This window comes from Equus przewalskii, chromosome 18 (genome assembly GCF_037783145.1).
Source record: "Equus przewalskii isolate Varuska chromosome 18, EquPr2, whole genome shotgun sequence".
In the NCBI taxonomy this organism is placed as follows: Eukaryota; Metazoa; Chordata; class Mammalia; order Perissodactyla; family Equidae; genus Equus; species Equus przewalskii.
In genome coordinates this window covers 6629487-6647743 of record NC_091848.1, presented here as the reverse complement: position 1 = coordinate 6647743, position 18257 = coordinate 6629487, and the positions used below count along the sequence as shown (strand labels likewise).

General features: G+C 39.3%; 1 protein-coding gene and 1 long non-coding RNA gene across 3 annotated transcripts; one reads left to right on the top strand and one right to left on the bottom strand.

The window, feature by feature from the left end:
* The first annotated feature begins 535 nt into the window (after positions 1 to 535).
* Positions 536 to 10711, top strand: LOC139077087 (uncharacterized). The gene is made up of 2 exons (XM_070583058.1): positions 536 to 2784; positions 3669 to 10711. The coding sequence occupies exon 1, from the start codon at positions 1565 to 1567 to the stop codon at positions 2459 to 2461; it is 897 nt and encodes a 298-aa protein (XP_070439159.1). The 5' UTR covers positions 536 to 1564; the 3' UTR covers positions 2462 to 2784; positions 3669 to 10711.
* Positions 10712 to 11691: 980 nt separating this feature from the next.
* On the bottom strand, positions 11692 to 17476 carry LOC139077089 (uncharacterized). 2 transcript variants are annotated; one of them, XR_011529303.1, is made up of 3 exons: positions 16825 to 17476; positions 13771 to 13806; positions 11692 to 11817 (listed from the first exon to the last, which is right to left on the bottom strand). It is a non-coding gene; the product is annotated as an uncharacterized lncRNA (long non-coding RNA). The 2 variants fall into 2 exon arrangements; XR_011529302.1 differs by having other exon boundaries at positions 11752 to 11888.
* Between the last annotated feature and the right edge of the window lie 781 nt (positions 17477 to 18257).

Below are 18257 nucleotides of genomic sequence, written 5' to 3'. Positions count from 1 at the left end.
ATTCTAATGAGGATAAGATGTTAAGTAGATAATTTCTTTTTTTTAAGAGAACAGGAGGTTGAGCCTTCTTTTTTGTTTTTAAGTAGGCTTTTTAATTTTTTTTGGTGAGGAAGATTGGCCCTGAGCTAACATCTGTTGCCAGTCTTCTTTGTTTTGTTCCCTCGGAGCCCCAGTACCTAGCTGTATGTGCTAGTTGTAGGTCATTCTAGTTCTTCTATGTGGGATTCCGCCACTGCATGGCGTGGTGAGTGGTGTGTAGGTCTGCGTTCAGGATCCGAACTGGGAAACCCTGTGCTGTGGAAGTGGAGCGCACAGACTTCACCACTCGGCCACGGGGCAGGCCCCCAAGTAGATAGTTTTAAGGAGACATTTATACAGTGATTTTTGATACTTACATTAATTCTTGGAGTGCTATCTTTAATTATTTTAAATATAATGTGCATGCAAATATGGCAAGGAGATATTTTTGATATTGATCATTAATTGAACTTTAGTATTAATTGGGTATTTAGGATAAAACAAGAGAGAAAGGAAAATAATTATGATAGACCCTGTGTATCTGGAGGAATATCATGTTCCAGAAGTTGCTTTTATAAAGAAAGCAGAGGGGGAAGAACTGAAGAGGTGGAAATAGGAAGCAGAAATGAGTAAAATTACGTTTAGAAATCATTTTACTTAATAGTGTGAAAATGAGGTGGTAGAGATTGTAGCAAAACATAAAACAGGGCTTCTGCCTAAAAGATTGTTGCAGGGACCAGCCTGGTGGTGCAGCGGTGAAGTTCGCATATTCTGCTTCTCCACGGCCCGGGTTCATGGTTCAGATCTCAGGTGCAGACATGGCACCACTTGGCATGCTATGTTGTGGTAGGCGTCCCACATATAAAGTAGAGGAAAATGGGCACGGATGTTAGCTCAGGGCCAGTCTTCCTCAGCAAAAAGAGGAGGACTGGCAGTAGTTAGCTCAGGGCTAATCTTCCTCAAAAAAAAAAAAGAAAAGAAAAGAAAAAGATTGTTGCAGTAGAACAGACAATATATTTTGGAGGTCTATACTGTCCCTCAGTGATTGAGTAGCCTGGAGAAGAGAACACCAAAACCAAATGGAGAGCCAACGTACCTGTACAATTAAAAAAGGCATTTTCTTTAGCAAAACATTGGGCGTGAGGCATTGTGAAAAATTCCTACATTTTGGCATAACTGACAGTCTCTAGATAAGGTTCAAAGGAAGAGGCACACATTTTTGGAGAGAGTGGAGAATAGAGACAATCTTTTTCTCACCTCGAATCCTTCTGTCCATGAACTGAAATCCATCTCATAGTGGCAAATTCTATGGGTGAAGAAAAAATATGGAGGCACTGTGGACAATTAGACCGGAGCAGGCTCCGGGCAGATGTGACTCAGCATGTTGCTGCAGGCAGCGTATGCGCCACCATGTATATGAACACCTTATGGAACCTACATAATGTAAACATCTGCTGGCTGTACGCCACTTTTGTCTAGGGTCATATAAAAGCAGCCACAAGGGGAACTGCTGCGCTCCCACTATCTCTTGGCCAAAGTGAATAAAATGTATGTCTACCTTGCCCTCGGGTGCTCAGACCTTTTTTTCAACTCCTCGAGCACCGAGCCCCATGGTCCCTTCATCTGCTGTTTCTCTCCTGCATACACTTGGCATAGTCAAAAGGATTCTGAGGTGTATGGACCTATGGCTCCTGAGGCTGCCGGGACAGACATGTGGCCACCCCTGTGGAAGGATGGGAGTCCGTGGAGGGTACCCTGGTCAGCACTGAGATGGCTCTGCATGCCCAGGGGAGCAGGTGCCAGAGAACGCCTGGCCTGCCATGGGGCTGGCGGGCCGGCTGTTTTTGACAGCCTTAAGCCGGAACATGGATTCTGCCTTGTGGGATGCAGCCGGCATCGGGGAACTCCTAGCCGAGGAGGACACCCTGGAGGCACGGGTGCGGCAGTTGGAAGAGGAGCTAGAAATGCCGCCTCGCAGCGATCGGCAGAGGACGCTGAGGACTGGGACGTAGAGGAAGCACGCCCTCTCCACGCTTCGCCAGTAATCCAGCCAAAGGTAAAGCATGAGCAGCCCTTGGGTCCAGGCGATGTTGCCCAAGGAGCCCTGATGGTGACAGAGTTCATGGCGTATACCACCTATACGGCAAAGGAACTGCGGGACTTGCGCAGGCAGCGGCTGGGGGAGCCCCTACCAGCCTGGCTCCTGCCACTATGGGCTGAGGGGGCAGATCCCTTCGGCAGCTGCTACAGCCGCTGGCTAACCCAAGGGCAGGGAAATTACTCCATGACGGAGTGGGTGACGGCTGCCGCCTGGGACAGTGTGGGAGAATGCCGGGGAGCTCCCGGAGACTGTAAGCCCATGGCAGACCTATGTGAAACTGGTCCAAGTTATCCACGTGTTGGGAACGAGATCCCGTCTGACTCTTTTGGGCCAGATACATGAAGTAGCCACTACAATGGCCACTTTGGGGAATGTAGAGTGCCCAAGGAAGGAGAAAACCGTGCATGTCTCACTGCGGGGGAGGCCCCCAAGCCTAGAGCAGGTTCGGCAGAGAACAGGCCCAAGCAAGTGACTGCATGCAGATGTAGATTGACCTGTTAGCTGCAGGCATTGATCAGACGAAAATAGACAGGCAACCAAACACTGTCCTGATGGCACTGAGGCACTGGTTAAACCCTGAGAAACAGTTCTAGAAGACAGCAGGAGTGGGGAAAAATCCTGGCAAGAGTCACCAGGCAAACCTTCAGGATTTCTGAAGCCCTCAGGTGAGGAGCTCATGTACCTCTTTGACTAGGGGGAAGGCTGAGGTGCTCGGCTTAGGGGATCCCCAAAGGACCATAGGACTCCCGTGGAACTTGGGATTTACTGGTCCCCCAGCAATGTACAGTGTGTGCTGGTATTGGTAGATACTGGAGCTGATTACAGTCTGATTTACGGCAACCCGGTTAAGTTTCCAGAGAAGCTGGCATATGTTGATGGCAATAGAGACGGTAGGTGAAAGTAAAGCCAGTGTCTCTGTCCTTTGGCATTGGCCATTTACCACCCCGAGTGTACACAGTGTATGTCTCACATGCTTGAGTATGTTCTGGGGGTGGACGTCTTGAAAAGACTGCGCCTACAGATGACCATGGGTGAATTCCACCTACAGGTGCGTGTGGTTGAGACTGTTGTCCTGGTGGACATGAGGAGATCACACAGACTACTGCAAAGTTAAAAGAGGTTGGGATGGTACAATCCACCCACTGTCCTTATAATGCCCTGGTTTGGCCCATGAAGAAGCCTGATGGCACATGGAGTATCACTGTGGACTACTGGGAATTAAATAAAGTGACTCCTCCATTACATGCTGCTGTGCCCTCAATGCATGACCTCATGGATCAGCTGACAGTCCAATTGGGACAGTACCACTATGCTGTAGACCTTACTAATGCCTTCTTTTCCATTGATATTGCCACTGAGAGTCAAGATCAGTTTGCTTTCACCTGGGATGGCAGGCAGTGGACTTTTCATGTTTTTCCACAAGGATACTTGCACAGCCCCACTATTTGTCATAGATTTATCACCCAGGACTTGGCTGCCTGAGTTCATAGTGATACAGTGCTTGTATTTCACTACATTGATGTCGTGTTAAACTCTGACTCTCTTACAGATCTCAAACAGGCTACCAACTCCCTGCAGAGACATCTGGCAACATGTGGTTGGGCTGTGAATGATGCCAAAGTCCAGAGACCAGGACTTGTTGGGATATTAGCAAGTGTTTATCTCTCTTTTAGTCCAGGTGGTGAGACCCCGGTATGCTATGGAGAAAAAGCGGGCCCCTTGAGACTGGACACGCACTGCGAACCAAGCATTTAAGGTCACCAAGCATGCGGTGCAGCAGGTACAGGCTCTGCAAGTGGCTGATCCAGGACGGCCATATAAATTGTGTGTCTGTGTTACCCAAGAGGGTTTTGGCTGAGGCTTATGGTAGTGACAGGACAGGATATGAGCTCCTGTTGGGTTTTGGTCCCAACTTTAGAAAAGGGCAAAAATATGATATTCTCTACTAAAGAAACAGTTGACAGCTGCCTATTCTGCCCTGGTAGCATGTGAGGCCATCACACGAATGGCCCCTGTAAAGCTCAGAACTACATACCCTGTACAGGGATGGCTCAAACAAAGGAGTTCAGTGAGCTCCAGCCCCCTGAATATAGAGTTATAACAAGTGTTGGGGCCAGCTGAGTTCCTTGCTGTGGAAGAAAAGGCCCCAAAGTCTCCTCTAGAAATAGAGCCCATACCCTATGCTAAAGAAAAGTCCCTGTCCTAGAGAATGCTTGGTATACTGAAGGTACTAGTAGAGGGCATGCGCCCTTGGTCCGATGGCAAGTGGACTACATCGGACCATTACCAAAGACCAAAGGCAATGTGTACGCCTTTATGGCTGTTGATACGGCTACTGGTTACTCTTTACATGGCCCTGTACGGCCACAGATCAGAGACAGACAATTCAGGCCCTACAGGTACTCTTTATGGTCTTTTTGGTTGATGCTTGGTTGTAAAAAACGACAAGGGGACACATTTTACAGGACAAGAAGTCCAACAGTGGGCCGGCCCCAATGTGCCTCAACATGAGACAAGTACAAGAATAAAAATGGTCATAAAATATGAAAGCACCCACTGCAGATGGTTGGTGCTTTTAGCTCCATGGGGACTTGAAAAGCAGCGAGACTTACATATCACCCCGTGGGTGACTAGTAGTTGGCCCCCTTGGGTAACTGTCAGGCTGCCACAGACCAATGCTGCTTCTATCCTAAAGGAAATGCATGTGATTTCTTTGCGGCCAATAATGAGTTCCCCTCTACTGCTCCATGTGGAGCCCACGCTTGCAGCCTCTCTACAGACAAGAAAAGTATGATATCAATGGCCGGGAAGGCCCCTGTTGGTAGCCACCCTCCTGTCCCAAGATAAGTGACTAGCATACATTTCGCTTAAAGAACGTGATTTATCTTTGTTGGCTCCTATCACTACCTTGTCCTTTTGCCCATAGATAAAGTACAGCGAACAGTATTGTAGAAGGGGCATACACCTGTACTAAGGTTGCCAATGTATCTAACTGTTGGGTGTACACGGAACTGCCCACCGGAGCAGTAGAAGGCTTGCCATGGCACATCCACCCCGCTTCGGAAAGAAACGAGACCTGGCTGTATTCCTAGAGACCATCTCATGCTCAGAGGTGCCAGGTGGCTCAACAGATATGCTGACAATGTGGACATAAGCAGCCCTGGCCAACCCCAAGCCTCTGAGACGGCTATGGGTGGTTATCCGGGGAGGCTGTTGTGCTCCACACACCTGTGCCCTTGTACATAGAACAACAAAAGGGAGAATACGACAACAAGGTGGATACCCCAGGGGCTGTGTCAAAAGGTTACACGAATGACCTGGCCCAAATATTGGTGAAACGTCCCTCCCTGTGTGGGGGTGGCCCCCACAGATATAGTACCCTTGGGCAGCTTCTGGGTCTATGGTAGTCATGAATGGCCTTATCTCCTGACTAACTTGATAGGACAATATACTTGAGGGTGGCCCTAAGCTGTCCTCCCTGCGGCAGTGGGTTCTCGCCACGCTGGTGGGTGTAGCTTGTCTCTTGGTGGCTACTTACTGATCATTGTATTGTTGTTGTAAAATGTAGCTTTAAGACGTCGTGCTGTGTGCACGTGCACACACCTCCTACAAGCCCGTGACTGCTGCAGTCTAATGGGTGTAGAGTGAAAGAAAAATATGGAGGCACTGTGGACAATTAGATGGGAGCAGCTTCCGGGCAGATGTGACTCAGCATGTTACTGCAGGCAGCGTATGCGCCACCATGTATATGAACACCTTATGTAACCTTCATAATGTCAACATCTGCTGGCTGTATGCCACTTTTGTCTAGGGTCATATAAAAATGGCCACAAGGAAAACAGCTGCACTCCCACCGTATGTAGGCCAAAGTAAGTAAAGAGTATGTCTACCTTGCCATCGGCGGCTCACCTCGTTTTTTCAACTCCCTGAGCCCCGTAGTCCTGTCCTCGGCTGTTTCTCTCCTACTTACAATGGGGCAGGACAAATATTTCTGTAATTAACCTGAAGTAGAGGCTCCAGAACCTGCTTGTCTGGGAGGAACAATAAAACTGGAGTATAACCTTGAATTTAAATGTTGACTCCTTCATATTAAAAGTCCCTAGCAGCCCTTTATTAACAGGTTCTAATCGTGTCTTCACATAAAGGAATCCGCACTCTAGATTGTAACGCTGTCCCTTCCAGCATGCAGCTGATGAAAGAGATATTTCTAGAGTGTCAAGTATTCGTTGATTCTAGAAGGCTTGAAAATGGTAGGTTTTATGTAATGTCAAAGCCTGTGTTTACTCCAGTGACCACTCAGATTATAGCTAGTGTGTTTAGGAAAATGAACAGAATCTTTAGACTATATTTGCATATGTAGATGCAGCATGCATAATGGTTTTAACAAATATTTTTAAACCACTCTTCAAATCAGGATGAAAAATTGATCTTAAAATGGTTGACATTTTAATGATACAACACTAATCAAATATATTTAGAATTTTATTTCAGATTACATAATTTCACGATGGCTTTTAAAACTTGGCTGAGAATCACTGCATGGAAATAAATGAAAACTGGTAAGTATAGATATGTACTGTTGTGTAATCCCTGATTTTCATCACAGGAATTTAGTCTTTGGTATTTTCTTTGTAGCATTAAATTGTTTTGTTTAAAAAGCTTTGTATAATTTGTGTTTTTAATTTTGTAAACAGCATCTATGTTGTAATGAGAGGTACTTAGAAAAATCATTAAAAAATTGTTTATTAACTTGCCTTGCCTTTTTGAAAATGCCTCAATATTCTGCATGTTAAGAGTGCTCAGAACTATCGGCCAGCTGCAAGCATTCTGTTGAAATATTAGAGGACTTGTCCTGAATATCTTAAAGGAGACCTACTAATTAATTTAATCTTGATTTTTATTTTCAAATTAAAACAGCTGTGCTTTACCAAAGCTTATAACTGAAAATTTTTGTTTCCCAATTTCCATTTACATTTGTAATTACACAGTACCTGATACGTCCCGAAACTGATAGGAACAAAAACATGGTGCTCCCCATTCATTAACTCAACTGTTTGGATTCAGGTAGTTGTAGGGGTGAGTAACACGTGAGGACACAGACATTAATTAAAAAACCTCACAAGTAAATGCAAAATCTTAACTGGGACAAACACCCTGAAATATAAGCACACAATATCATGAAACCATGTTTTAGGAGATAGGACTTAGGGAATTTCTGAAAGGACTCCCTAAAGAAATAGAAATTGGTCATAGAAAAGTAAAATGAATAAAGCCGGGATTAAAAAGATCTCCAAACAGAGGATACAGGGTTGCAAAGCTCTCTGGCAGCACGAGCGTATGCAGCACTGAAAGGAGGTCAGCATGTCTTGAGTTCATAGAGTGAGGGGGGAGATGGTACAAGACGAGACAGGAGGGCCAGGGAGCAGTCAGAACAGCAACATTTTGAAGGCCATGATTAATTTTTTAAAATTGTGTGAACAAGTATCTAAAACACAGAATTCTTTTTTAAATCTGGGAGAAGATAATTCTTGCCTTATTACTCCAGAAAAACTATGGCATAGGAATTTACAAGTTCTGAAATATACGTAAGAAAAACAAATTTAAAAATGCTTCCTATTTCATCAATCTCAGCTGTTACTGAACAGCAGTTTTCTTACTAATTTTACCATCCCTAACATCTTTAGGAGACATTAAAATGTCAGAATAACTATTTTAACACTATTTTTGCATTGAAGCAAGATAAACCAAACAGATTATGCTTCTAGTCTAGGAAATTAGTCAAGAGCTAAAATTATATGCCTTATTATTTCACAGAAAGTCAAATGAGAGATGTGTTTCTGTTTCAATAAAATAGAGGTTGGCTTTGAGAGATTGGAATACCTAAATTTTCAAACAAAAATTATAGCATCGTTATAGATGTGACAATGTCCAATGAATAAACCATTTTTCAAGCAAACTGGAGTGTGTGGGGACAGGGTGAAGAAAGATGTGATTTCTACAGTGATGTGTCCCTGGTAACCATGCCCGAAGGGAAGAGGAAGATTGCATTCTTTGTGTACAGATTCCCCTAGTCAGGATGGCAACACTCACTGGGGAGAGGGAGAGACTCCTTCCAGACCACGAAGATAGAAACTATCTGGTGTCTATCTCTGATGTATTATATAAACATAAATACTCTTTTGTTTATAAGAGTGGTCTTTGTAGAGGGTAAATTTATCTAACTGGTCTAAAAAGGAGGAAGTACTCCTGTGGCAAACAGGTAACATTATGGTGGAAAAAAAGCAGTGATATACCTAATAATTTTCTGTTGCATATTACAGATCATTTGCTTATACATTATTTTAGTTGACTCTCAAAACAAGCATGTAGAGAATGACTTGTCCTGCCTCTATCAATTAACTCATTGCCAGTTCTTACTTTTATAACGTGCATTCTGATAATAAATGCATGTCTTTATCAAGATAGCTCCCTAAAATAAGAGTGTTGTGCTATATAAGAAGAGATCACCAAGAAAGAATACTGAACTGCTCTTTTGGGGGGAAAGCACATTTTCCCTAGATAAGTTGTCAAATATAAGAATCTCCTTGATGTCTGGAAATTTGTTTCTTATTTAAGCATAAAGCTAGGTTTTAAAACCTGTTCTAATTACAATTTATCAAACAAATGTTTTAAAAGTTCTCAAATGTTTCTCCACTGGGAACCATTTAATAATTATATCGTAGATATAATTAATTAATTTAGGTCAATAAATGCATCTCATTTTCAAATTTTGGTGGTGTTATAAAATCCAGATTCTTTATCTGTGGTTTTCACCAGCAGCCGGAGTGATTTCTTTTCAACACTATTACTTCTTTTTCAGTGATGTTGTACCATCAATCATCTCTCCTCTTCCTATCGATGTCAATATTTTCCTTTCCATGGCTTATTCCCCTCAGCAGATGAGCAAAGTCAACATCAGCTTATGCTAAAATAGCTTCCTCATTTTCTCATTTAATATTATATCCTTTAAAATCCTTTTCAAGTTATGTTTCTTCCAACTTCCCTCATATGTGCCACATTGGTCAACTGGCTAGTCTTTCAATGGATTCTGAAATCTTACTCTGTCCCTACAATCCTGTTGTTCTTTCCTTGGGGCACATGCTTCCTTTCCCTTTCTGCCTCCCTTGGTCCATTATAAATTCATTTATTTGTAAAATCCCAATTAAAATAAGACATCATCGATTAAAGATAACCACATATTCTCCACTAGAATCAGTATCTTGAACTCCCTAATCTCATCATATTTTGTTTCTCCACTGAGCAGCATGACCCTCATGGCCTGATTAGGGTTGCAGTCATTTACGTTTGATACACTAGAGGGCGGGGATTCTGTTTTGTTTATATTTCCTTGGGCATCACTCCAGCAGGAGTCTTGCTCAAAATTGCTAGCAAGCAAGAATCTGACATGTGGAATATCAGTCTCATTCCAGCTTTGAGAGTGAACATTCAAGGAGGGTTCTTATATGCCTTTGTATTCGGTAGCCAACTGTTCTTGGGTTCTGGTCTGGAGTCAAATATTCTTAGATTCTAATGTTTAAATGATACCAAGAGTTTTCTTCTCGATCTGAGAAACCAAGAAACTGTGGCCTTCCAATGTCAAAGTGTTTTGCTGGGTCAAATACCTTAAAATCTGTACAAACCAGTTAATTGAGCACAGCTCAAGAATACTTATGATTTTCTATCTACAGAGTCATTGCTACTTTGATATATGTTCTCAAATAAAAATGCCTCATGTGGCAGCTCAGTGTGTTATTTTTATACTTGTGTTTCTAATGTTTTGAATTTTTTAAATGTCTCTATGCGTGGTGTCTAAAATAAAACTTTACTTGAATTGCTGTGTAAAAATCTAGATCGCACTTGTAAAAATGGTCAAGAAGTGTGTTCCTCGATTTAAAAAATGCTTATACATTATATTTATTTTTCAAGAACATTTCAAATCTCCACTTGATCATGCCTTATATGGACTTATGTTTTCTCCTCACTATTTTTCTTAAATTTTTGTACATTTGATTTATGTGGTTTTAAGATAATTTACTTAGAATTTTAATTTTTATTCAAATTCTAGAATATGGGTACCATAGGATCTCATATTTGTAAATCCAAGCAAACACCATGTGTCAAGATATCCTAATTTGAACAGAACACTTTGTTTTTAATTGTACAAGTTGTTTTTCTTAAGTAATGAATAGAGAAAACTTGACATGGCAGATGGTGGGTGGGTGGACCCCCTGTAGGCACAAACTATCTTGGAAAACTAGAAGCCGTGGAGAAGGATTCTGGATAAATTGGCAATTGAGAGGATGATCTGTCGACAAAGAGGTTGGTGTGAAATCAGGAATTTGAATCCAATCTTGATGGAACTCAAATACTGTTTCTTAGAATTGGGTTACTGTTTTAAGCATGATGATTGAACACTTACTTTATTATATGCTGTGTTTTCATGATTAATAGCTTTTGAGATAGTTATCCATCATCCATACTTCTTGCATTCACTTGTTAACGAGAGAAGCTTTGCAAAAGACAGTGCTTGTAAATATATTTATTTGGTATAAAGAAGTGTTTTCAGTGTTTTATGTGTTTAAATGTGTTAGGGAAATGGAGAGTTGCTAAAGTACATACAAACAGAAGAAATATGAATACATAGACACATACATATATATCTATACGCAAAAGTTTAAGGTAAAATAATCCAGATATGACAGTAAAATTTTGGTCTTAATAAGATTAATCAGATGTCATATTTTTAATCTTGATACTTTTTCAGTATTTTACAATATAGGAAGAAACAGTGTTACCTATATCATATATGGCATGTATGTATATTAAATGAGACAATATATGTAAAGGTCTTCAGTCAGTGGCTTTCATATTATACATACTCAGCAAGTGGTGCTCATAATTATTAATAAGAAGACTGAAAGGCTAAAATAAATGTTTTAATTAGTTTTATCTGGCTACACAGCTGAATATGAATTTAAAATATTTTAATGTTCACTCTGAACATTTATATTTATATTGTGTTACCATAACACAAAATAACTCAGCAAATTTTAAAATATTAAAACTTCTTCACCCTCACTAGGAACAAAAATGTCTGATGATTTAGACTATTGGCTCTGGAAACATGATCTTGGATCAGATTCCTGATTTGTCACCTAAGAAACTCATAATATTGAACATATTATTTAATCTTTTCAGGTCTCAGATTCTTCATCTATAAAATTAAGATGACACCAGTGACTACATTATAGAGTTGTTATGAGGATTATACGTATAAATATACATAAACCATCGTCTGAAAAAGATTCATCATGCAATAAATGTTAGTTACAATTTTAATTAATGTTATGTTTTAACACTTTACTAAGAGATAAATGAAATTTTCTTAGTCATTTTCCGTATTATATAAGATGATCTGAATATTCAACATTTGGAGGGCATGTTTACACATGAATTCACTGAAAATTTTATTATTTGGCATTTAGAAAACTTGCCCTGAGAGATTTTGGACATCAATTTAACGAGAGTAATTAAAACCAACAGAAATAAGGGGCCAGTGCAGTGTCGTGCTGGTTGAGTTCACGTGCTCCACTTCCGCAGCCTGGTGTTTGCAGGTTTGGATCCTGGGTGGGAACCTACGCACAGCTCCTCAAGCCATGCTGTGATGGCATCCCACATACAAAATAGAGGAAGATTGGCATAGACATTAGCTCAGGACCAGGCTTTCTCACTAAAAAAAGAAAACCAAAATAACACCAACAGAAATAAAAAACTGAAATTCACCAAAAGTTCTTTTATAAGAGTGTTTGAGTAGAAGAAGTCCATAGTTGCTAAGTCATTTTGTAAAAAGAAAAGAATAAAGAAAACAATGATTTCAAATATGAGCTATAAAGCAAATGCCATAAAGTGTAAAGATATTCATTGAGAGTATGATCTAAGTGCTTCTAATATAGGAACACAAGAGACCGCATTCCTGGAAAAACCAGAAGAGATGCATTTATCGAAAAGTGTTTAATATTTCTTCAAGAGAATGCAAGGAAGCCAGTAATTCTAAGACAATAAAACAACCATGTGTAGTAATCTGTTGAATATCTATTAGTTATGTCCAATTTCTGTATCCTGATAATGTAGACATAATCTCAGTTGTGGTTTTTAAAAGTAAGATAGATCAAGTGGCATCATATATCAAGACTTCAAATGAGAAAAAAAATCACAAAGAATAGAATTACTGAGGGAGGGATGTAGCTAATTGAAGATGATTGCTTCAAAATGAAAAAGAAGTAAACAAACAAAATTAAACTACTTTATTTTTGGGAAATGGGCCCAATGCATTGCCTCTTTAAATTCTTACAGCAATTCTTAAGATAGGTAGTACAATTCTCATTCATGTATGATAAGACTTGACACATAAAAAGTTCAAATAATTCATCAAAGGTCACACAGAAAATCACTGTCAAGACACAATTGCTACCAAACTCTGTGTGCTTGCTGTTACCCACATAAGCAGAAACTGCTACTACTAGTGGAAATATTTGGATATGATGGCACAGCCCAAGGAAAGACCCCATGAGTTCCCTTAGTATCTGTCAGTAATCCTCCACTAGTCACTGAAATAGTACATCTTAAAAGCCAACAGCATATTTATTCCTATTTTACATTAATTATATTCTTCCTCGCTACTAAAAGAACATATTTCCTTATTATTTGGAACATAACAGAAAAGAGTTTTTGATGTTTAAGTAAAAGTATTATTGGAGAAAGAAAATAAAAGATACATATCCAATGATTTACACCACTTATTGAATTCCTAGCATGTGTCTAGCAACTTAGATACATGAACCAGAAGCTACAACCACCTGATCAGACCAGTGTCTATTTTATAGACTAGTAAATGGAAGTTTAGTAAATCTAGATATTCCCTGAAAACATGCAAAATGAAGGAGGCAGATTTAAGTGTCAAACACAGATGTTTGATTTTATAGTCTGTGAACTTTTCAATGAATCTTACCTATGATAAATTTAGTTTCTCCAAAGTAGCACATTATAATAAAGTATTTCTCTCTGAAGAAGAATCATACCAGTACAATCCCTGTACTTTCAATCTCAAGTAGTGGTTAATGTGGTTAGAAGAAGAAATTACCATAGTACATGTCTTGTATCAAAAGTGGAAATAGTTCCTTGGGGCTGGCCCCATGGCGAGTGGTTAAGTTCGTGCGCTCCGCTGCAGGCGGCCCAGTGTTTCGTCAGTTCGAATCCTGGGCACGGACATGGCACTGCTCATCAGACCACGCTGAGGCAGCGTCCCACATGCCACAACTAGAAGAACCCACAATGAAGAATACACAACTATGTACCGGGGGGCTTTGGTGAGAAAAAGGAAAAAATAAAATCTTTAAAAGAAAAAAAAAAAGTGGAAATAGTTCCATAGGATTAGTTTAGCATGAATAACCCAACAAAAATGGTTGTGTGAGTGAGAGAGGAGGTAAGGAAAGAAGAATGACTATGAGGGTAATGAAAACAAATTTCATATATTCACTGCATTTGAATTAGAGAATCTGGGACATAGGAGAAGTCGAATATGAATTTGTAGTCAATGTAAAATTGCTACTTACCTGAAGCATGAAACTTCATCACCCTCATCTTAGCTCCTAGAAATCCAGAGTTATTAACGATTAGGAAATTATCTTTCCCTGAATTTCAGCCAAAACGTTGGTTAAGAGCCGTGTAAAGAAATGTTTCCCTTTACGGGAACGATCAAAGTGAAGGAATGGTGCTTTACTTTGCTTTATTGCCCACAGTGGTTGCCAATTAATTTTATTATAACACTCATAAGTTTTAGCGCTTTCCTATAAGATCCTCTTCAGGTTTTACCCTCTTGGTTTTGAGCTTTTCATTGTACTTAAATTTAATTTCCCTATTTGTATGAATACTTCAATTTCCTCCCCCCCTCCTTTTTTTTTGAGGAAGACTGGCCCTGAGCTAACCTCTGTGTCCATCTTCCTCTACTTTATAAGTGGGATGCCTGCTACAGCATGGCTTGATAAGCAGGGTGTAGGTCCACACCAGGGATCTGAACCAGTGAACCTGGGGCCGCCAAAGCAACGCACAGGAACTTAACCACTACACCAGTGGGCTGAGCCCTCAATTTTCTTTTAATAAAATATATACTTGGTTTTAAAACAACATTGTTGATTTATTTTTCCATCAACCAAAGTTAAAGGTAGCATTTTGCATTTAAAATTTATTTTAATTTTGAATTCTTTTAAATATATAGTACAGTATGGAATTTGATAGAAATTAATATAACATGACCCAATGAACCCTAAGTTAAATTTAAAATATTGAAATATTATATATATTTTAGATATGAGGAAATTTACAGTTATATCTAAAGCCACATGAAATTTATTATTTTTCAAGTCCCAGATCCAAGATGATAAATGACAAGGCTAGATCATGTCAGACCTTGCAAACAGTTTAAAAAATACTTAGTTTTAAATGAAAATTTGATGATAAATCATTAGACAGTTTTGTGCAGAGCAGTAGTATGACCTGACAGATTTCAGTGGAACCAATCTACTATTATATTTAGAAAAGACAAAGGTGAGGAAGAAGATTGACCAAATAGGGGGCTATTGTAATTATTTTAGGGAGAAATAATGGCATTGAAACAGAATGGTAATTGTGGAAGTGAGTAATCAAAGTAATTGAGGAGTAATCAAACTGAATATGGAAATTGTCTTATTGATTTATCTGATTGATGGATTCTGTGATGTTGCAGTAAGAGGGTAAGGAGACAAGGCAAGCATAGTTCTGCTTTCCTGTTTTGTTTTGTTTTGTCTACTTTGGTCCTCTGAATCTGGAAGGGTGGTGTTAGGTGTTACCATGAACTGTGACAGGGAAAATTATGATTAGATCAACTTATGAAGAAAGGCTTAAGAAAGCATTAAGGTGTTTTAGGATATTTTTCTTTGTCTTTTGGGGTCTTCAATTTACATAAAACATTTCTACGTAAGGATTTGTTCTTATTTCCTGTCCTAGTCTATGTGTTAAGCGAAATCTGTAGGGGAGGGCAAATGTGAAAATGCATCACAGATGTGAATGAAAATGAAGGGTATTGAACCCTGTAGCATTCATTGTTAGAATGCATATGTTACAAATATGCAAATCGTATATGTATTAAACTCTTTCTATTTTTCCCAATAGATTTCTTTAAGAAAGAATATCAAATTGCTGAGGTCCCTAAAGCATTTTTAAAACATGTCTTATATTCAGATTATTTTGTGATTATTTGGTTCCGAAGAACTAAAACTCATTAAGAAATAATGCCTCAAGAAGGAAAGTATAAGTGCTATTCCAAAAATGTGTCTGCAGAAAACTTTACCGCTAGATGAGTGCAGCTGATGTTTCCTCCATTTCTCTCCTCTGGGTCTTCCTACACACTGTTTTACTTACCACCCCAAACAACTGAATTCCAGGCATCTTCCCCTATGTGGAAATACCTGTTATGACAGCCCAATATAGGATGTTAGGCTGTGAGTGTGCATCAACTTTTGAGCTTGGATCTTTGCAGACAAAATTCACATTTGGGAAGTGAAATCTAATTAGTTCAGAGTGGCCGAGTTAGCACTCTACAGTGGTGAAGGCGATAGTGTGATGGAGTACTTCAGGAAGGCAGTGTTTTTGCTAAGAAGGAACTGTAAGTGAGGAGCAAGTTATTGCTATCTCTAGTGTAAAATATAAGCAAAATAACTTTACCATAAAAAATAAGCAGAAAAATAATTTATTGATTATCATAAAAATATCCTGTTTTTAATGCAACTTTCAGAGGTAGTATTGGTTATTAATTGTCATTGTTTACCCTTTTGCTTTATTTCTTAATAAATTCCCAGAGACGTAACTCAGGTTAGTTCTTAACAATGACGTAAAACATACCGTTCTGGAGACATGAATATTAGAATTGGTGCCACAAAAAGGTTCATTTTTCAGTTTGCTGAGAAATGGGAGCTGAATTTCTTCAACTGTTTTTAAGTTACATCAACTGTGAAATAATTATGTTTCTCCAGCTCCTATAGGAGTTTTTGCTGTGCAATAATTTGAAGTGCAGAAGGTCTAAAATTGCAGATATCTCATGCACTTATTCCTCTCTAAGCTACTGTGCAAATTTAGAGCAAAAAGCTATAGTGATGTTTTCAAACACTGATTTTCACACATATATTCATAACCAAATCCAGTCTATAAGAAGTACATGAGTACTCACAAAATGCTAACACGAAAATTTATGAGAATGGCTAACAATCTCCTTCCTATCTTAGTGTAACAAATATTCAATTAAAGTTATTATTCTTTAAATATTAATACTACAAAAATTATGATAAAATTTGAATATATAACAATATTAGCTTTCATTACTATTTCTTGGAATTCCATTAGGCAATTAATAGCAAATTGTTAATATATTATGCCTCTAATTTTCCCAGAATCATAAACTGAATTTTGCTTTGAAAAGGCACAATGTTGATATATAGCTTAGTATTTACATTAATATCTTTCTTATCACAATTTTCCATTTATTTAAATTGTATTTGCATAAAATATATCACATTAATTAATGTGACCTTTATAATCATAGATATTACCCAGAGAACATTCCTTCTCACACTTACACTCTTCTGGCATCTTCAGAGTCTCTTTTGTTATTGGATCTTTCTGCATTCCATTGTTTGCTGTTCTCAACTATAATACAACCAAGTAAAAATGTAAAATTATTTAATCTAGCTGACAATTCTATATCTCAAACATTCCTATTCTTTAGTTAACAAATCTCTTGAATCTGGTTTCCTTAACTTCTGATAATCTGGGTTCAGTACCCTTCTAGATACATATTACCTCATTCAGATTCAGGTTTAATTCCTGATTCAGCTTCAAGAAACATTTATTAAGCACTTACATTAAGCTTTAAAGTATATAATATTATCTTTAATTCTTATATGAGGGTTTATTATTCATGTACCTATTAAACAGGAGAGTAAGTATCTTCAGAAATTTGAAAGCATTTGGCCTAAGCAGAGCTATATATTTGATTTAGGTTTTGCTGTGTATTAGTCAGAGTCTAATCATGACAGAGAGTCACACAAATTTGAGAAGGGAAAGTTTAATACAAAGAATGATTCTCCACAAGAACAGATTAAAGTGGTAGGGAATTGGCTGGTAAGATGTAAAGAGAACTGTAAAGTTACAGAAAGAGCAGGTATAAGAAGCAATCACTACACCTACAGCCAAGACCGAGCACCCAGGGAAGAGACGCCCTGGACTGAATCAGACCTGGTTGGAGAGGAAATCTCTGGCTCATTGAAGGACAGAAGAGTCACGGCAGTGCCATGGCAGTAGATCTTGCTGAAAAGTCTTACTCTGGAATTTGTTGGAAATCTTCTCTCTGTGGTGCTTAGGAAAGATGTTTATGGAGTAGCGTATCACCAGAGACATTCTGCTACCAAATGGTCTAATAGAGATGTGGGGGAAAGCTACTGGCCACTGTGCCACTGTCCTCCATGCACTGGAGGAGCCAGACATTGGCAGAGGTGTGAGTGCTGCAGGATCCTGAGCCTAGACAAGCTGAGAGCCCTGCACTAGCTGGAGGTACTCCTCTGCCAAACTGCTCATGGTGGGTGTATGGGGAAGCTCTGCGGGGTGGCCTCTAGGAGCTGCTGACCACCATGCACTGTCAAAGCCAAACAATAGAGAAGCGGAGAGCATTTCAGGAGCCTGGTGCTGGAGAAATCCGCACACTGAAAGAGCCTACAGGTGAGCACACCCAAAACGGGAAGCAAAAACCTTTCTTCCTACAATGTCTCTCCAGCATCTCCTATTGGCAAAGCATCAGTGCCAGCTAGGAAAGAAAAATATTTAAAAGGTCAAGGCTCATTTTTGCAAAGCAGGTCAAATGGGATAAATTTATAGCTGGAAAGCAATAAATTGATAAGTGAAATATTATACAAATCCCAAATCTTTATTTTCAAGTTAGATATGAATTTTAATTTTTCATCTCCAATTTCAGATTTATGGCTATGAGAATACCCTTCTGCCATAGTAGTCAATT

Coding starts and splice junctions, on each gene's coding strand:
- LOC139077087 (XM_070583058.1), top strand. CDS start 1,565: ATGTATGTCTACCTTGCCCTCGGGTGCTCAGACCTTTTTTTCAACTCC.